The following is a 21,752-nucleotide window of genomic DNA, read 5'->3' as shown; positions in this document are numbered from 1 at the left end:
CTACGTAAGGGAGAAAGTTACATATAAATAATTAATGAAATCTTTCGTTAATAAAAGTTTCAATAAAGTTTCATTATTAAATATTAGCAATTAACTTTTAAAAATAATATTAAAATCGCAAAAACATAAATATGTTGAACGAAAAATCCACTTTAATTTTTTTTCAAACACAGCTTCTTAATATTTGAAATAGCAACTTTTTTGTGTTTCTTTTTTTATTTTATGACTTTAATAAAGACTAAAAGAAGTAATTAAGCAGATCCTGAGCACTTTGCCTACGAGCGTATCGTAGTAGGAAGGGCACATAACCCAATGCCATGTGGTGCGTCTGGAGTATTACGGTAAAAGATTGAGAGGCAGGCTACTCCATCAAAGAAATTATCATGGGCAAGAAGTTGAAAGTTGGAAAGGCAAGAAAGGATAAATTTTATCATCTTGCAAAAGAAACAGGTTCGAATATTTTATGTTTTTATTTTTACTCGGTTTATGATCATGCGTTAGACTATATACTTGACTAAACATAACAGACTAGGACTAGTGACAGTATGCTAAAAAGGAGAAAAATTTAAAAAGTTTTACTTAGACATGTAGAAAATATAGTTAAGAGTGTTTGGTAGTGGTACAATAGTTTTGTTAATAAAATATGCACCAGGACCTATAGTCAGGCTCACCTTATTGTATCTTCAAAGTAAAGTTTTATATTTATGTTTTGATTATGTTTAAAGTATGCAGTGATGTTGATAAAAAAAAATTATTCTCCCAAAAAGTTTTACTGCAGATGTAATACCTTTAAACTACTGCTGCTAATGTTAACAGAAAATAAGATCATTATGTAATATAAGTTTACATCATTAAATACAAAGAAAAAAACTACTTTATTCTGAAACATTCTTCATACCAAAATATGTATTATATGGTTTAAAATGGGCCTAAGTGTGTAAAAAATAAAAATTTCATTTTCATAAGTTACATTGGCTTCCAGTCCCTCAACAAATGCAATTTACTTTGGTTCCATATTCAGTCTGTGTTCCTTCATGGTCTTTAGCTTTGTCTGACCTTTGAGCGGTCCGGTGGCGCAACGGTTAGCGCCTGACACCAATACAGTGAAGGTTGGCTGCCCTGAGTTCATTTCTCGTATCGGGCACGCTGTTCTTTCTCTGCACGTGGCATCTGTTTACAGGGCTGGCTGCTTGCCGTAATATAGCCTTAGTTGCTGGCAGGGCGTAAAACACCAAAGGCCCCCCCCCTTGTCTGACCTTTGAACCGCCATGATTCCCCAACAGAAAAAAATTTTGGCCTTGTAGTATGGAACAACTTACCTTTCAATATCCAAAATTCAAATACCACACCCACTTCAAAGAGTCATCAGATCTCATATATTTACTGTCCCCAGCAATGACTTCTTTTGAGTAGCTGTGCATGTTTGTAAGTTTAAGGTGTAATGACTCTTTTGTACTTTGCTCAGCTGTACATGTTTAAGTGTATGGACTGAATGGATGGATAATGATGATTAAGTCTGAGAGTTTTTTTAAAGTAAGTGCCATGAGCTCTTTTGTCATAGGTGATACATGCACAAAAATGGTCATTATTATTATGTTAGATGTGTATTTAATACAGCATAAATCATATTTTTTTCAGAGTCCTTAAGGGTGCTATAAAAATGTAGCTTTAAATTTTTGACTGTAAGTTGAAATGCAATTTTTCAATAAATTTTTGCTTTCAGGTTATCGATCAAGAGCAGCATTCAAACTTATCCAACTCAACCGCAAATATGAATTCCTGCAAAAATCCCGTGTCGTGATCGACTTGTGTGCTGCCCCAGGTGGATGGCTTCAAGTGGCAGCAGAGCACACACCTGTGTCTAGCCTTATTGTTGGTATGAGGATTCTTATAATATTTTTACTTTCTGGTTGCTGTATTTTTAGTATTATTTATATCTTTGATTTTAATACACTGACCTACATGTGGGATTATAGTCCATAGCTATCAACAGCTGCTTTAAACATGTACACCAAATAAATAATTTAGTCAGGCTTATATTTTGCAGACCAAAGATTCTGTTTGGCTAACATGGTGAATAAGGGGATAGGTCATGTACCTATTTAACAGCTAGATCAACTAGCAGCAGAAGGCTGGACATTGAGCCTACTTCATATGCTAACCACTCATCTGTTTGCTTCTTTTAATGTGGATAAGTTTGGCCTTAAAATTCAGAAATGACCGCTATCCCTGGTGAAATTAATTAAATCAGCGTATTCATCACATATATGCCTATCTTATACTACCTTCAGTTTTGCAGGGAAAAAAGATTATAGGCATTTTACGTAAGGCCTGAAAGATAATAATAGTTCTTAGATATGCTTTAAAAAGATTTTATTTCAGAAATTTAGATTTTTATGAGCCAGTGGCTGTTTGTGGATCTTCATAATCAATTTTGTAAACGTTATGTGTCTAACAAAGCGAATATTTAATAAGAGTTAAATGAAACTTATTAGACATTGGTGGAATGAAATAAAAAGTAATTTAAAAACACATTTGAAATGGTTATAGAATCAGTAACAAAATTTAGTAATTTATCTAATAATTTATGTTTAAATACATGTTTGAGCTTATAAAAAGTATATCTTACTGTATTTTGTTTTCTTGATTTCTGCTTGTAGGAGTGGATCTGGTTCCAATTCGTCCCATTCATCGTGTAATCACCCTTCAGGAAGATATTACCACAGATAAATGTCGACAGGTAGATTTAAAAAAATTTTTATTTTTGCAAACTATACAATGTTTCAATGAAATGTTATAATATTAAACTCATTCAATAAACTCATTCCATAAATAAAATGGCAATGAAAAGTCAGGAAATTTACTCATTAAGACTTGGTGAATTTCAGCACAAGAATTCTTTTTACTCAGATGAAAAAAAGATTGTGATGAACAATATCTTATGCATAACTTCATGTGTGAACATGTATTACAGTTGGACAAAAGCTGACAAAAAGGATCACACTTTCTGTCCTTTTTTTTTTGTTGTTTCAGACAATTAAATTATGACAAAAATTTGTCAATTCTGTAATCAACCAATGATGAATTCTGGGGGGAAAAATTTCAGATTGTACAAAAATATTTATTATTTGTGTAAAACAATCTTACATTATGGTGTTTTGTTTAAAGTTTATATTTGTAGTTGTGTTCAGTTGATGTTACAGTCAAATCTTGCTACTATGCCACCTCGCTACTATGCCACTTATGCTCGGTCCCGGTAGGTGGCATAGTAGCGAGATTTGACTACCCAACTAGAAATGCTCAGGAAAAGTTAGGAAATTTTTTGTTTTTGGTAGTATTGTTCCTTTGCATTTACTTTTATTTGTTTAAAGAGGACTTGAATGACATAACTAACAAGGTAAGATACTAATTGGTATTAAACTGATTTGTAAAAATCTATAACAGGATTTAAAGAAGGAATTACAGACCTGGCAGGCTGACTGTGTGTTAAATGATGGTGCACCGAATGTTGGCAAAAGCTGGGTTCATGATGCTTATCAGCAAGGTATATTAATTTTAAATAACCCTATCTAAATGTACTAAAATCAGATTCATTTGATTAATTCATTCCATTATAGTTTCTAGTTCCAAGAAAGTAATTGTATGCAATATTACTAAAACAAATCTTGCATATGATGGAAGGATAAAAAAGCACATTTACAGTTATTCTCAAGGACAGACCAACCTAGATGTGTATAAAATTAACTAAAATGAGCTATTTCATAGACTTGGCTGCTTGGACAAAGGGTTTTTATTTCTTTCAACAGCTGAGCTGACACTACATGCTTTAAAGCTTGCTACCGAATTTCTTCGCAAAGGAGGCTGGTTTGTGACCAAGGTTTTCCGCTCAAAGGATTACTTCTCATTAATGTGGGTCTTTCAACAGCTTTTTAAGCATGTCTTTGCAACCAAACCACAGGCTTCAAGAAATGAGTCTGCAGAAATTTTTGTTGTTTGTGAGAACTACCTTGCACCAGATAAACTTGATCCCAAGTTTCTGGACCCAAAGTATGTCTTTAAAGATGTTGAAGAAGATGTTAAACAGACCATCAATCTCATACATCCCGAGAAGAAACAGAGGTAAGTTGTTATTATGCCATAAGATGATTACATAGTCTTTTACAGTGATATGGGCTGGTGGCCTTCATTGCATTGCTGTTGCATACCAAGCTCATTTGCCAAACTGAAATTTGCAACTTTTTGTTTTTTAAGTACTGTTTTCAGTGTAGTAGATATTTGTAAGCATTGCATTAGTGTGGGTATTGTTAGGAAATATTCATTTACAAATATGGTTTTAATATGTTTTCCAAATGATTGTTTTATCTGTACATATAAAACCACATTAATTTCTTGGATTTCTGCTAGAAATCATAGATTATGTAATGCCTTGTACACTTTTGTTTGTCAAGAAGAAGAGGGAATGAAAAATTATGCTTGGTCACGTAAAATTCATTATAGACTAGCTGAAGATAATTAATCATAAGAACTCCCTGCTGTGATTTTATTGTCAACTTTTTGTGCACTACTTCCTTTAAGTTAAAATAATTCCTTCCAGTAATGGAGATTCAGCATCAGAGTGGCAAAATAGTGAAACAGTTGCACTGTTGCACTTGCAAACACTTGAACTTTTGTATTTGCAGCAATCTTGATGTCCTGTGTTGAAGCTAACAGTTTATTATACGATGGGGTCTCAATGTTTTGAGTGAAGGGGGAGATAATGATTGCCATGTGACATTCTTTTTTTTCACCTCTTGCACCTCACTTACACACACTTGCTCTCACTCCCTCTCTCTCCTTGTCTGTGTCTTTTTTGCTCTTTCACTCTTTCTCATTTTCTCTCATAAATTAACCTCACTATGCTCTTAAAAATTTGCTGTGCATGGTATATTTTTTTATTTGAAGCCACGATTATCATCTTATGAGTAAAATAAATCTCAATAAGCTTACTCAAAAGTGAATACACTAACCAGACATGTCTATGACCTTTCTATAAAGTGAGGCTTGGACAAATTGTGGATGTACAGTAGAACTACAAGAAAACAACACACGTAAACAAATACATTGTCACGGTGCTTTATTTATAAGATTTGCCTGCTTAAGATAGCTGACACTTTGTGCTTTGCTTCTTTTGCTCTGTTGACCTTAATAACTGTAATAATCTTTTCACCAGTCCTTTGGGCAAGGACTTTATATATCCAAGTAAATATCTAAACAGTTAAAAATGAAAACTACGTCAGCATATAATTTTGACCAAAGATAGCATTATTTACAAGAGCTAATTTATTTTAAGATTCTTTCAAATACTGCTTCTTATTATTTGAAATCTAGTCAGTTGATTTTTGTATGACCAACTCACCCATTTAGCTTTTACACTTTATTATGTTTTCAGGCATCGTGAGGGCTATGCAGAAGGTGATTACACATTGTACCATGTTTTGAATGCATCAGAATTCCTGAAGAGTGAAGATTTCTTGGAAAAACTCGCAGCTTCAAATGAGGTACAGCATTTGTGTAAGGCTGCATGTGCATGCATCGGTGTATCTGAAGTAATATTAAGTATGATAATAACTATAAAGGTAGCATGGTCTAGACATTAAGTACTACCAATAAGTTAATTTATAGAATTTGCTTGCCTTCTCTTCATACAGATTGTTTTGGATGAAACAAGAATATCGGAGCATCCTGCAACGACCATAGAGATTAAGGAATGTTGCAAGGACATTCGCGTTTTGGGGAAAAAGGATATTAGGTGAGCATATTTACTCAACATTTATCCACTCTGGAATGGTGGTGGTGGTGGTTTATTTATCCATTTCTTTTTCCTACAGTATCAGTAAATTAAGTTGTGTTTGCTGGTGGAAATATTATTTGGAATGAATTGGGTCTTTCAGGAAAATTAATTTATGCCATTTTCTTTTGTTTGTCACATTTATTTCACATTGGTAAATTTATCTGCATCTCTTGAATGTTTGATGAAAGACGGTTCCCCAGCTTCTTATTTTACAAATTGATTAGGCATAGGAAAATTGACTAGATTAACATTTATAGCACGATGAGCCATGATTGTGCCTTTGCTGTTTTTTTTTTATATTATTTTAAATGCAAAGTTCAAGATTTCTCTTTCCCAAAAATTCATGTTTCTTGGTCTAATATTAACCTGAGAGCAGCAATAATAAAAAACAAACATCACCCACTGTTGTCTTCACAGTCTTCAGTTATTAGTCTATGTCTTTTTACATATATATACTTATATGCTGTGCTATACAGGTTAACTGATAGTGCTCTCCCGATTTTTTGTTTTCCCTGTGTATGTAGACACAAAACCGAAGATTGCCCCATAGTTAAATTTGCAGACAACATCAGACTAACAGAAGTTTTTTTCCAAAAATGAAGACTCCTACTATAGACAGGAGATTGATCACTTTGCTGCAAGGTGTGATGATAATTATTTAATGTAAAGAGTGTAGAAAAAATAATTGCACATATTAGAGAAGACAGGGTCTTTGATAAAATACTTATTAAAGGAGAAGTTTTAAGAAGAGTGGACAATTACAGATATTTAGGTATAATTATTGATGATAAACATGTTTTAAAAAGCTCATGCAAATAACATTATTAGAAAAGTACATGGCCTGTCATCGTTATCATCCACCCCTTGGCTGGTACAGGTTGTCACCATATATTGAGACAAGCTGGGGGCAGTCTTGAGTTGTGTTGAGCTGGTCCTGCATGCATGGATCAGTCCACTCCTTCATGTCCACCATCCAGTTCTTCTATCTTAGCAGTGACCTTCCAAGGAGTGCTGGAGAACATGGCCAAACCAGACCAACTTGCCCCATTTTACTGTTGTAAGAAGGGTTCCTGTGGTAGTGACCACTCTACATACAGAATGTTTGGATTTGTAGTTTTTATAGAGATTTGGAGGAGTTTTGAATCTCACATTCGTACAGCAGGATGGAGTATAGGGGACTCGTCGAGTTTGTACTTCATGGTGAATCTTATGCTGTTGCTTTGCTGGATCCTGTTCAGTCTGCTGTTGCTGCTGTCACAGCTTCAGTCCTGATGCAAATATCTGCTACACAGCTAGCTACCATCTTTGGAAAGCTTAGTACCCAGGTACTTGAAGCTGTTTACTTTGTCAAGCTGTACTCTGTTTATGTAGATTTCTACTTTTGCACAGTGATCTCACCATGCCCAATGGTGTTGACCATGACTTGGCTTTTGTCAGTGCTGATCATTTATGCTCTCATGCTGTCAGTAAATCTGTGAGGTCCTGCAACTCACTGTCACTGCCTCCTATCAGGTCAGTGTCTTCTACAAAGCACAGAGGCCATTGTAGTGTATTGTATTTGTAGATGCAGTGAATGGCTTATGACACTGCATTTTTTTTTATATATTAATTGCACTATTTTTTACAACAGCAAAAAAAAAAAAAATAAGGTAAACAGTCATTTCACAAACAGTAACTTGCATTTAAAGCTAAGCCTAAACAGCCTTTTTTTTTAATATATATATAGTCATTTTTGAGAATGATTGTAAAGGACTGTTTGCTTGCAGATCTCTTTTGTCATGGAGAAAAGTGCTCATAAAAGACTTTCAAAAAGCAGAAGCTGAGCAAGAACAAGCTAAAAATGAAAGGTTTGCTGTATTGAAATATTTCTTGTGTGTTCTGTTGTAAATAAGAAACAGACCAAAAAGAAATAAAGAACAAAAATAGAAATTTAGAAAAGACATTTTAAAATTAAAAATTATTTAAAGGTGGTAGGAATAAGAAGGAAAAAATTGACTTCTAGACTATTTGAGTACGGAGTTCATTTTATTGCTGGTCATTGAAGATGAAGAAGAGTTATAGTAAAGATTACAGTTGGGTAATGCTGCAGTGTACTTGTTTCTCTGCAAAGTAAAAAATATTTTTAAAAATTGTAGATGTGCAAGCAATTTTCAATGCAAATTATAGCAATGGATAATTGAAATATGAGCACTTTGTCATAAAACTGGGTAAAGATAGTGATTAGCTGGGAATAGGGTAGTAATCACACATTGTTCATAATGACCATCTGTGTTTTCTGTCCTGTGCTTCAGTACTGCTTTGAGGATGAGATTTTTGGGGGGTCTTTTAGAATCTTCATGGAAATGTTTAAATTTTTTTTCCAACAGTGCAGAAGGAAAAGCTGAAGAAGAGTTGAGTGAGAATGAAGTTGAAGAACAGGAAATGCAAGAAATTTTGGCCAAAGCAAATGAAGAAGAGCTTAAACAGCTTAAAAGGTAGCCTTTTCCCTTCAGTTCATGCGTGTGTGTGATGTTGATACATGGTTACACCATTGGTGTTGTGCACCTTTTCATACAACTTTACATGTATAGCTGGGTAAATATTGAGTAATGAGATGATGTATACATTTTCTCTCTCTCTTTTTATTTTGTAAACATTGTGCATGTCTAAGGCTTCTTGTGTGTTATAATTGAACTTGTTCCACTGGTCACAATGACAAATCACTAATGGGGGTTTGATTGACAAGCAGAATTGGATGAATTTTTTTTTCTTGGGCAGGAAAAAGAGGAAGACAAGAAAAATGCAGTCTAAACTGCGCCAGAAAATGGACTTAAAGATGATCCTTCCTAATGATCGTGTTGACTATGGTGATGATGCTGGTGTTTTCAGTCTTAATAAGATCCGTAATCAACAGGTGGGAAGCAGTAAATATGTTGTCATGAAAATATTTCATTGTTGGCAATTGGACTAAGAGATTGCTTGCATAAAGAGGCAGCATAAAATAAAATGTTATTATGTGTGACCTTATAACTTAAAGCAATAAAAATATACATGTACTATTGTACTGTACTGACGTGCATAACTTTTTTTTTCCTTCATCCTTTTTCCCCCACCCCTCAGGTGGTCCAGTGGCACAACAGCTAGCATGTCATATACAGTAAGGATTGGCTGTGCTTGTTTAAGTTCTTGTCTTGGGCACACTGTTCTTTCTCTACATATGACATTTGTTTACAGGGCTGGCTGCCTTGCTGTGATATAACCTTAGTTGCTGGCTTGGCGTAAAACACCAATTCCACCCCAACCCCTTCCTCCATCCTGCTCTAAACTCCTGTTGAAGCTATTATAATAGCTCATGGCACAGAAGTTTATCACCTGTTTGATAAAGATGTAAGCCTTCTTATGGTGTGTTTGAGAGTTTCTATTTCATAACATTTTTGTGTATCTTGTTCCATTTTAAAAAGTTAAATCGGTTGCAGCAATTAGATCAAGTTCAGGAGGGAGATCTGAGCTTCATGGATAAAGATATTTTGGAAGAAGAAGAAGAAGAAGAAGAGAGTGCCCAAAAGAAACAAAGACTGATGGCAGCATATGATCGCGCTTCTAAAGATCATCTTGATGATGGAGATTACTCAAGTGGTGAGGAGGGAGAGGAAGAGCCAGAGTTTGATGATGATGACAACTTCCCTGAAGAGACAAAAGAGTAAGAATTTAACAGTAAACTTAGTGAAACATTTTTTTCTTTCATGATCGGGTTAAGTTCATTTTAAAGTAATAATTCTTAAAAATATGAGCACACAATAATGCTTAATTTTAAAGATATAAGCTTTCAAACATCAGCGTTCTCACCTGCCACTAGAAAGCAAAAGAAAATAACTTTCCTATATTGGAGAGCTCAGTTGCGCCTAAGTAGTATTTGTAACCATGAATGTGGCTCAGTTCAGCAAATCTGTGCATGTTTTCAACTGAAAGGAAGAAACTTTACTTAGATTGTTGTGCTCAAAAAGTGATTTTTTTTCCCCATAAAATAAAATAGCTGATTTTGGAATACAGCCCTACAGATCTGAACTCTATTTAGAAGCTTCTACTGAAGTTTAAAAAAAAAATAAAAAGGTCAATTCACTTGAAAGACTAGTAAGAGATCTGTATATGAACAATGTTAATTTACTGGTGTTTGTAACCAGTATCTTTAGGAAATGACATCGAGTGCAAACTCCATCTGAGTGTCAAAGAGAACATTCAGCAACAGCATGTTCTGATCTGTTTTCTTTTACTGAGGATGGCATCTTTCCTCTTAGAATTCAGTTCATGTGCAGAATATGCTATTTTTAGAAATACTACCCTTTCGTCACTTCCTGTTTTCCAGACAAAATCCAGGTGTGATTAAGAGAAAAACATTAATGTAATATTTCTTGTGCCTCTTTGTTACCACTGGAATATGTTTTTGTGGTGCGCGATTTCCAGTGATTTTTGCTTTGCTCATTGCCCTGGATATTGATGCAAACTCTAAAAATATTTTTACACAGGCTGTGCAGTTGGCTACACCGAGAAATTAAAAAATTATTTTTTTTTTTAAGAAATAAATTTCATAAGATTTTAGTCTTTGGTTTACCAAAAAAACTAACTTAAAGTAGGAATTGAGAATCTCTTGAATCCATCTTCCAACAGCTTCACAAGATCAATCACAACTTTCAGTCTCTGCTGCCAAAGAGCTCATGCCTGCTTTTGTCTTATACCTGCCATTCAATCTCCCTAACCACCCATTGTGGCTGAAAAAAAATTACTGCTTGTATTGTCTTTCAAAGACTGAGCTCATATTGGCCATGATATGGTACCATTGTGTCCATGGCCCTGCCCTAGAACACACTTCTGAATTGCTGACGCCTTAATTCCTAAGTTAGTCTTCTGGGTCTGCTTCTGCTGCTCTCATCTCTGTGCAACACATCCAATGGAAGAAATTTGGGAGACACTCCTTTTACTTCTCATCCTCTCTGTTTAGCATTCTGTTCCACTTTGTTTTCAAAAATATATCTTAATTTAAAGCCTTCAAATTGGGCCTTAAAACTCATCTCTTCTGGAAATTTCTTGCATAATCAGGGTACAGTTCTGTCTCCTCCTCAGTTCTTCATCCATGAACCTGTTTTTCATGGTCATATCTATCTTGCTGGCACTTATGCTTATATGGTTGACTGATGGTTCCTTTGTAGTCTTTTGTGTGCAGTGCATTGAGTATCCATATTTTGTATGAAATCTTTTGTTAAATGGAAAGTCTTTATTTAAGGAAGGGCTTTGAAAAACAAAAATTCATCAACATTACCAGATGACATGACACTATTACCATACTAAAACTACTCTTCATTCATATTTTCTTTGTCTGGTTAGTACCTGTTACCAATACAGTGAGGATTGGGTGTCCTGGGTTAGATCACATCTTGGGCATGTTCTTTCTTTGTACTTAGCACCTGTTTACAGTGCCAGCTGCTTTGCCGTTATACACCAGTTTTCCCCCACCACCTTGTTAAGTTACACCCTGTTTGTGGCGCTCAAACCAGAGGCATTAGGACTTATCCAGCATATAGCTGAGCTGAAGATATATATATATTTGCTTTTTTGTGGTGACTGGTTTTTATGGCATCTGTATTTATTGTGCTTACAGCTAGATAACAGTTTAAATTAGCTCTTTCCTAATCTGATTGCAGTATAGGCGATGACTCGGATGGTAACCCACTGGTAGTGGATTTGGAAACAAGGAGCAGCCGGACCAAAAATCGAATAGCCTCATGGTTTAATAAGGTGAGATATGCATTGTCTTCTGGATTTTACTTGTTGTCTCTTAAACAATTCTCTCAGGTTTTTGACGGTTTGATCTTTTTTATTCAAACTTTAAAGCTTAGGATTTGTATTTAGAAGAGAAGGCAGTTAGGAAGTAAATCAGAACTGCATAATTCTTGGTTTTTTAATTGATTTGACAAACACATAATGCATGTTGTTATCATTACTTGCCAGTTGCTGGTGTGTTGCTTTCAAAAACATTGCATGCTAAATACAGTTATTGTGTGTGTAGGAGGTATTTGATGGTCTGGAAAAAGAAGAAGATGAGGACATTGAAGTTGAGCAGATGACAGCAGATTATGAAAAGCAAGGTGGAACTGTTGTTGGTAAGTTAAAAATTATCTTTGTAAATCAGGGGTGGGGAACAATCATTTGGTCTGGCCTGGCTAAGGCAACCACAGGCAGGATTTGAAATTCAATAAATCTGGGAGATTTTTCATAACAACATAATTTTATTTAGTGAATCATAATCATAACATAAATTTTAATAAACAAGGATGGACTGTTCATTATGGGGCAGACATGTATGTTTCTTATAGGCTGCCTACTGCCTGCTTTTTATTGAACTAAAGGACAGTTGGTGCCAGGAAGTATATGTTGCAAAAATGCTAAGTGGCAAAGTACGTACGGCTTGACTGGATATATCATGCTAATTTTTTAAGTTCATAATTTTGTATGACCTGCAAATGATGTTATAAATATCCAAATGATCCTTGGCATAAGAAAGGTTTGCCACCCAAATCTGGACACAAATCTTGCAATCATTTGCTTCTCTTTAATAGAGGGTACTTTACTAATGAGTAGTGCACCACAAATATGGAATAAAGTATTTAAGTACACTGCAGGCAGTTAAAGTGTGCAGCTAATTATTTATGTGGACTATTTGTGATTAGCATGTAACCGCAGTATTGGGCACATGTGTGGTTACCTTGAAAAGGAAGTTGTGTGCACAGTTATTGTATTTAAACTATTAACACTATGTAAAGACTTGGTGTTTTGTAAACCAATGAAGGGGAAAGGAGTACAATGTAAATGCTGCAACAGTCACCATAGCAATTTAACACAGGCCATTCTGGTCACCAATATAATTATCATGCGATAATGGGTTCAATGAGTTAATAAAGTGATTTTTTTTTTCTTCAGCTAAAAAAGAAGAACAAAAGTCATCAACAAAGAAAGTTCACTTTGTCTCTGAAGACTCACAAGAGGGTCTGTCCTCTGATTCAGATCATGATTTGAATTCTGATTCTGACTCAGATTATGAAATTGAGGAAGTCATAAAACCTGAATTGCGAGGTAAGTTTTTGTTTTGTTTTGTGTTTTAAAGAGGGCATGAGACAGAAATGTATATAGGACAGAATAACAGCAGAAATATACTTAGGTCTCAAATAAATAGAACATGATATTTAGAGCATTATCAGGACTTCTTGAGAAGCTTAGCATGGCTTGTTTCATGCACTTTAAACTAGCAAACCTTTGCTGGCCTTAGTTATAATATTATAGTATGGTAGCAGAAATAAAAACTGTCATCATGAGAAAAGGTAGGCTAAATTTATTGGCTGTCAGAGTGATGAAAGCTTATGCATTCTACATGAATTATATTTAAGATCTACTGTCAAAAGGTAAGTCTGTCAAGAGTGTAACACCAGTCATGGTAATCATATGTTAAAAGTTGGTGCTCATACATTTTGTAAAATGTTGGACAGCTTTATTTACTTTTTCACATAGAATGTTGTCTACAGTTTTTCTGATCTTATGTACATGCATGCAAAACAGATTTAATGTTATAATCATAATAGGCAAGCTGCTTTTCAAAATCCTTTGTGCTTGGATGCTGAGTTTTTTGGGGTTTTTTTTTCAGGGTCAAAAGATGCCAAAATTGATCAGAAAGGTGATACGGCTTTGTTTACCTTGTTGAAGGGGTGGAGACAGAAAATAAATTATACCTGTTTATAATCATTTTAAACCATGAAATATTTTATGATACTTTTCAATGCGACTTAGTTAAAATCAAGGAAAACCATTATGTCTTATTTCTTCTAAATGGAACATAGTTAATGGTGCAAAATTTGTCTCATGCTTATTTTGTGGATCATAGTTTACTATTAAATTAGTGTTTAGTGTTTGATTGTAGTGTTTACTCCCAGACCTGCTTCGAATGGAAATCAACAAAATAGCATTTGTAGCATTTATACTCTTTTTTCTTTTAAAGCTGGATTTGAAGTGGTCCCTATTGATGAATCAAAAAAGTTGGACCCTACTGGTCTTGCAGTAGGAGCAGCTATGACACACTCCAAGAAAAGAAAGCGAGAGATCATTGAAAGTGCCTACAACAGGTAAATACTGCCACCCAGCCAGTACTTAGCAAAATCCTTTGAGCATGAGCAGAGGATTTCATCTGGAGTATTTCTATAAGACAAAAATAAAAAAAGTCGAAGACTGCTAAACAAATATTGTACAGCAGATTTTTTAACTCTTCCACATTTCACATCTTCATGATATTTATCATGCCTTGTAAGAAATAACACATTGGGGGAAATTTGTAGAAATTCAAAGTCATGTGAATTTTGTTTATTCTGAGAAATGACACAAGAACAAGATGCAGAGACAGAGAAATAAGTCAGACTTCATATGAATACCCTACCCCACCCCTCGAGTCATCAGCTCTCTTTATTATGATGATGCTGTGAAATTTATTATATTCACAAAAATTGAATTGTGCATGTGTCTTTTTAGGGAATGTGTACATAAAGTCTTCCTTAATGGCATCTCAAACATTTTGTGTGCCATATTTGCACACATCATTATTATAAGTGGGGACTTGAACCACAACGATGTTGCAAGTTCATCAGGTTGTGGTTTGATCAAGAATCGATAGTTTATGTTATTTGGTCAATTTCATTGTTTTTGTCACAGATGTTAAAAAAAATGTGGCCATGTTTGCCTCTATCCATATACTACACTGACCTTCTGTTGGTAGTTTATAATAAGTAAATTTTTTATGTTATGCATGTATTATATAACAGCACTCATTTACAGGTATAGTTACTGTAGTTCTCAGATGTGTTTTCTGCTTGCTTTATACTTAACTGATTACAGTACATATTGATTAAACAGTTTAGAAAATATTAATAAGCAGTTACCCCAGATTCATTTTTTAGGACTTCAGGAGAATTGTGTTGGAACAAGTTTAACTGAGAAAAATACAGGCTATCATAATAAAGCCATCCCTTATCCCCTGGAAATATTTATAAATTAGTTCATTTATCTTTGGTTGACACACTACAGTTTGTAGGTTTTTGACTGTTGTCAATAACAGCAGGACATCGCAATAGAAGCCAGACAATGGTATTTTAGTTTCAGACCTTGTGATGTAAGGGTATTGTGACTAGTCGCTGATAACATTCCATTTCTCATGTGCCCATCTGTCACGAAGACTGGGGTACAGGTGAAGTGAGGGAGGCGCCTTTTTTACCATTCAGAGACTGAATAATAGACTTCATATCAATTTTCGCGACATATCGATGCGCTGTTATAAACTACATCGTTTCCATTTCTCTCACTAAAGTACGTTTCATACGTACTTTTATGACGTTGGCTGCTTATAGTTTAAAAGGGGGTGAACGGGTCCTAATGTCGCTGCCATTTATAAAGGACTTGCGACCCGAGACCTTTACCTCCAAGTTCAACATTTGTTGTCCAAAAGGGGCGTTGGGACGGGACATCTGACGCCCCTTTCATCCGAGGACTTTCATCATCAAGGTTACGTATGAAGTATGTTGTCAGGCCAAGTGAGGTACAAGAAGGGCAGGGCTGCTGTATGTCTGGCCGTCGCTAAGAGAGTAAGTAGGTCACATATACTTGTGCCCACAATGGCGCCGGCAACGCAGGCGCTTGGCTTGTTTTGCTCACCCTCCTCTTCTCTCCCTACCCTACAGCGATCCTGTTTTAGAGCTACCCCCTCCCTTTACTCGCTCGGTATTGCGTCTGCTGCGATGAATTGACACACCGGAGTTTGCCACTGCAGCTTTTCAACGCGCACAAATACATTGGAATAGGGAAAAATTAAACTGGCATGTAGCGACAGTTATTGAAAATTGAAATAAGAGGATGCTCGTTGACTCCTTGCGACGCTTGTCTGCTACAGACATTCCTATACACATCCGTGTTCGGGGGAGCTCGGCTTGTAGCGAACAACTGAGGCCTGTAACTTGCGTGCCGAGACGCGTGCCCCAGTCAAGGACTCTCTCTAACCTTTAGGCCCATGTTATGGCGTGTCCACGGCGGGCGCACGCGCTGCCAGAGGCAGGGCAAAGGTCACTGGCTTGACCGACCTGTAAGTGGGTTATATCCTCAACATGAATTCCAAGCAAGGACGTCATGTCAGTTAGCTCATCTGTTACCCCTTGGTATCAAGTCTTATCACATATTTGGACAGGTGAAGCGATATAGTTTGCAGGCATATACCACTTAGTACGAGTGCATCAGTCAGGCCGCATAGCAACAGAGCGGGAAGTCGGGAGAAAATATAACATGGCGTCGTTGTACAGTCACATATGATCATACGCAGCACATCATTGGCTGGTCTGTATTGATTTTTTTTTTTTTTTTTTTTTGTCTTGGGGTGCGTAAGCTCAATACGCCATACTCGACAGGCTCATCCCCTCCCACGTGCTGTTTTCTTGAATTGTCGCCGCCATTCTGAGACCACCTTGACCTTTCTGTCGTCTGCCCCCTCCCCGAGACTGGTAGTAAGAGGGTGACGTCTTGTTTACGGCGCTGGGTTTTCGTAGTCTCGGCTTGCCATCATTTGAGCGCGAATTGATTTTCGCGTTCCTGTTCGCATAAATGGCCTTCAACAAACACCACATGCAGACGTCGGAGATAGAGACTGGAGACAGAACCAGAGGCCGCGCACCTGCAGAAATAGAGATCGATGGGAGAGCTGGTGCGAAGCCATTCAGACCCTGGCGGTCCGTGGCCGTCATCAAGCCTAAGAGGTCAAAGGGAATGAAAATTCAAAACTCCCATACAAAGTACTGCAATGACAACCCCAGGGTTTGGAAACTCCACGAAAGCGTAATCAGTGCAATGCTTGGCATGTACAGTCGTTGAGGACATTGTATGTGACCAAGTGAGAATGGCGTTACAGATGGCCCGTCCCACTCCCTTGGAAATCGCAGCCGGAAGATTGAAAGATGAAGTAATTCTGATGTTTAAACATGCATATCTGGAATAAAACTACCATCTTAACCATAAACAGATATACCTTTCTCCTGGTGCTGCTCTATCCACCCTTAAATATGTAAAAACGTATCTGTAATGCGACATGCTTCAAAACTTAACAGCTTGACTTTAGAGGGGAAAGGTCATTGTTTTGTGGCCCCACCCCAGTTACCTGTTCACCCAGCTGCAATGGGTACCTGATTTTATCAGATAAAGTAAAAGGCAAGAGAAGGTTAAGCACCACCTTTCATATGCTGTACCCGAGACATGAACAACCACACACGATTTACTTCCCATTATTCTTTGGGTCTTTTATTAAATGTTAGCAGGTAAACGGCCATTTCTACAAAGACAGGTTGTCTTTTTCCATTTTTGGTGACTAAGTCAATTGTGGGGGGGCTACACTTCATTTTCCATTTTTCCATTTTTGGTGACTAAGACAATTGTGGGGGGGCTACACTTTATTTCTTTTTACCACACCTAGCATTACCCAGAAAAGAAAGTAAAAATGTGTGATTCACATGAAAACATTTGTACCCGTAACAATAGTTTTTAATGACATGTTAGAATGTGGGGAGGAAGCTGGTGTACTGATCTTTTACTGACAGCTTTAGGCTGCTCAGACCTGTCTCCAGCCTCTTAGCTTGGTTATTTGAATAACAAAAAATGTCCAGTACATGGGTAGACATGTCAGCTGCTATCTCAGAATAGTTGTAACTACCAACAAGTATGAGTTGTTTGCTTTAAGGTTCAGGCTGGTCTCTTGTGCCAAATCAGGCAGCAAAAAAAGCATAGAGTAGGAATTTATAACAGATAACCTTGTGTTCTCCAGCTGGTGTTTAAAGGTCAAGCATAAAGGAGCTTCGACACAAACTTACAGTGAAAAGTGGAAGAAACAGAAAAGATTAATTTTATCCATGCTGCTTATTGGATTTTTTTTTTTTTCTGTATGTACAATGTAAATTTACATTTGACTGTAAAAGATCAGACTGTCTTTTGAAAGAATAAATACTTTTATAGAAATAAGGTTTTCTTATTTGACACCAACTGCATGCAACAAAGGTATACATCAAAGGCTAACAATATGTCTTTGCTGAAGGTATATGCGTGACGATGAAAACCTTCCAGACTGGTTTGTCAAGGATGAGGCTCGACATTGTCAAAGGCAGCTTCCTGTTACCAAGGTCAGTTTTTTTTACTCACTGGACACTATTTAGGACTGTGTAGTGGCTGTGCCTGAAAAAGGCAGCATGATAATTCATATTCACTTTAGATAAAAGCCCGAGTTTGTGTTCAAACCTCATTTCGCCATTTTTGCAGAATTTTTTCTGAAATTTTCATTGTAAAAGTCTTTTCCGTTAGATAAGCACCCTATTGTGTTGACTGGTGAATTTCTGCATCCCTGAATTTAACGTTTAATCAATAATTATAAAAACCTCCCTCAGCAGCAAACTAAACAATCTAGTTGTTGAGATCAACAGCTGACAGTTGCAGTTCACAATACACTGCAGTGTCAGGATCTGAGCCAGTGTCTTGATGTTACATTGTTACAATTAATTTAGGCTAGTACTGTGTTTGCAGGAAGAAGTACAAGAATACATGATGAAGAAGAAAGCTATAAATGCACGTCCCATCAAGAAGATTGCAGAAGCCAAAGCCCGGAAGAAAAGAAAGGTATATCTAATGAAAACTTTTTTATGTGTACTTTTATGCTACAAAATCTGTTATACAACAGCATTGTCAGTGAGGCAGAATGATAGTGTTTGAGAAGTACAGAAAATGCTTATTTCCTTGTAAAGAGGCTAGAAGAAAGCTAGTCATCAGTGAACTGCAGTATTGCCATTGGAAAGCTTGCTTCACCAGAACAGGCGTAATTTTACTACACCTCATGGAAATCCTTTTCAGAGCTTGCAAAGGAACTCCCATGGCAGTGTTGATATGCACTTATCATTTCAAGGTTTCATGCTGAACCAGTTTTTAAACAAATATGATTGCTCATAAAAACTACCAGTATTTATAATTAGTAAGCATTACACTTAAAATTTCCTAAATGTGGGGTAATTAGCTACCTTTACAAAATTATACAACTCTTCAAATTTTGTAAAGGTAGTTAATTACCCTACCATTAGGAAATTTTAAGTGTAATGCTTACTAATTATAAATACTGTTAGTTTTTATGATCAATCATATTTGTGTGATTTCAGTGTCAGGTTGATTGAAACTCACTATGTACATTTTTTTTCTTTTGGTTGTGGTGGTGGTGGTGGTGGGGGGGGGGTTTGGCAAACATCTCTAAACACGAGCAATAGTATTTAGGGAAGGGATACTTATCATAACACAAATTTCTGTTACAGACGATAAAGAGGCTGGAAAAAGCTCGTAAAAAGGCAGAAGTTATTAGTGATGCTGTGGATGTATCTGATAAAGAAAAAATGCATCAGATCAAACAGTAAGTTTATCAATACAGATGTGTTTTATTTTAGTCCTTGTTACTCCTCGAGTAGCATAGGGCCGCAGACAGTAGTGTTTTATATGTGATTTATTTTTAAACCAGTTGATATTGGTAAACTTAGAGGCTAAAGTAAAATTAAAGAGAGATTTTGTCACATAATAAAGGATAACTTCTTTTTCTTCAGGATTTATAAAAAGGCAGGGCTCCTTAAGAATCAGAAGCAAGAAGTGACTTATGTGGTAGCTAAGAAAGGATCGGGCAAGCGCGTGAGACGTCCTCCAGGCGTGACAGGAAAATTCAAAGTTGTGGATCCAAGAATGAAAAAGGATAAACAAGCCAGCAAGACAAAAAAACAGACTGGGAAAGGCAAGGATAGAAAGAAGAGAAGACAGCGTTAAAGATGTAGCATGGGTATAGTGATAAAATGTGATTTGCTTTTATGCTTTGTCTTGCACAGTGGGTTACCAACACATGAAGACTACATTGTCTACTTCGTAAATTCTGCTGATACCTGCCGATAGTCCAAAGGCTAAATACAAAATATAATCTCAATGATTGGAAAGTTCATTTGACATTAACCAAAATAACTTATTGATGCATTTATCTTGTTGATGGAGGTACAGCCAGCTTCAGCCTGGTGAGCTCAACTTTGGAGTGGGGTTATAAAGGAATATGTTTTATGCCTACAATTTAAAAAAAAAGCAGCTAGCGTTACCTTGGTGGCTTTTTTTTAAAGTTGAGTTTTGTTTTTTAGGCACATGCCTCAGTTCTTTATGTAAAAATACTTCATACAAATCCAGGTGATAAATGCCTTCCAATGTCTGGTGCCTGTTCAAGCCAACCCATCGTTTGAAAGTTGTTAGCTATAGTGTTGTTTTAACAGATGGGCATCACCATAAGAATTAACCATGAAGTCTCTTTATCTCTGGTACTGGTCATCAACTGGTGTTGGTCAAGTAATGAATGCTTGAGCAAGGTTTAACTACCTCTTAAAGTAACTGAAGATTACAAGTTGTGGCCACTAATTATTGGTGAGTTGCAATACCTACAATTTTTAACACTAGACAGTGTACCATAAATTTCATATTGTAAGTTGCGACTTACATAAGCAATGCAGCATGTTTCGATTAGCTCCATGTTTAAGTGCTAACTGTTCAGATTTTAAAATTGAAGCTCCATACAATTGAAGCATTCAGATCGATTGACTCATACTGAAATGTGAATGGGTCAGATTTCAAGTTGCATGTGAATATATGGTGTTGCATGAAGTACTTTTTAAAAATGCAATAAATCGGTCAAAATCAAATAAAAATTCAAAAGCCTTATTTAATTTCATTCAACATATGCTCCAATTTAATAATGAAAAATGATACCAAGCATATGTCCACCTCCACTTTCTCTACATTTACAATAACTCTTTCAGATGTTCCCATTTTGGTGATGCCCTATTGAATTTCCCTCTTCAGTTGAGCAATCATTTGAGGTTTATGTAAACTTATGACCTAACATATCCCCACTTAAAAGAACTCACAAGGTGTGAGGTCACATGACATTGGAGGCCATTCTTGGTCCCCACTGTGAAGCGAAATCACTCTCTACATAGCACTCTCCATTAGTATAATTTCACAATGTGTGGCTACAAAATGAAAAAATGGGTTTCCATTCGGAGTGAAAATGATAGGAACAGCGCTAAGAATCTGGAAACAAAAAGATTCCGATAACATTAAAAAAAAACTGTACTTTATGAAACACCCATTGACTGCAGTTTATAAGCGAAAAAAAGAATTAAAATATTTCATGGATATGGCTTATGTACAGGGGTGCCCCATAGACCAAAATTTGCTGTACTTAACCCAAAAATAAGAGGAACAAAAAAATCTGAACATGAAGTAGAGTGACCTGGCACATAACAAAGCATGGCAAATGGTGACAACTTTTAATGCAAAATAGACAAGGATGCCAAACTCACTTTGCCCATGCTGTTTTTTTTAAAAACTATTTGACAGGTCCAAAGATTCTGTATTGTATGGGACAATTCAATTTTCTATTAAAATTAGGCCAAGAACCAGAATTAAGCACAACTTTCAACATTACTGTTTCTTCCCGCAATGTTGGTCTATAAACATATTATCTCAAGATTTTAGTGAAGACCACCTACTCAACCATTACAGCTCACTTTAATTAAAAACTCATCTGATAAAAGCAAGCCTAAATATGATGGATTGTAGACAAACCAACATTAACTTACTCCATGAGCACAGCAGGATTCGCATCCATGCTTACTTGGGACCAGTTTAGGCATACTTAAGATTGGGCAAGAAAATAAAATTTGAATAGATCCCAACCAAAAAAAAGTTTGTGAATTGGCACACAGCATAAACTATATATAACTTATTCCTTCCTTTTTTTGCTCAAGTTCTGGTTAAAAGTACTCAG

At 36.1% G+C, this 21,752-nt stretch overlaps 1 protein-coding gene across 1 annotated transcript; it reads left to right on the top strand.

The window, feature by feature from the left end:
• Positions 1–289: 289 nt before the first annotated feature.
• On the top strand, positions 290–20,628 carry LOC112563355 (pre-rRNA processing protein FTSJ3-like). The gene is made up of 20 exons (XM_025237275.1): positions 290–450; positions 1,724–1,876; positions 2,661–2,740; positions 3,445–3,544; positions 3,807–4,119; positions 5,429–5,537; positions 5,688–5,788; positions 7,597–7,677; positions 8,197–8,304; positions 8,588–8,723; positions 9,286–9,509; positions 11,506–11,599; positions 11,871–11,964; positions 12,782–12,934; positions 13,500–13,529; positions 13,851–13,974; positions 17,964–18,048; positions 18,446–18,538; positions 19,219–19,313; positions 19,501–20,628. The coding sequence occupies exons 1-20, from the start codon at positions 384–386 to the stop codon at positions 19,712–19,714; spliced, it is 2,454 nt and encodes an 817-aa protein (XP_025093060.1). The 5' UTR covers positions 290–383; the 3' UTR covers positions 19,715–20,628.
• The last annotated feature ends 1,124 nt before the right edge of the window (positions 20,629–21,752 follow it).

This window comes from Pomacea canaliculata, linkage group LG4 (genome assembly GCF_003073045.1).
Source record: "Pomacea canaliculata isolate SZHN2017 linkage group LG4, ASM307304v1, whole genome shotgun sequence".
NCBI classification, from domain to species: Eukaryota; Metazoa; Mollusca; class Gastropoda; order Architaenioglossa; family Ampullariidae; genus Pomacea; species Pomacea canaliculata.
Note: the sequence above shows the minus strand (reverse complement) of the source record. Positions and strands in the feature narration are given on the sequence as shown.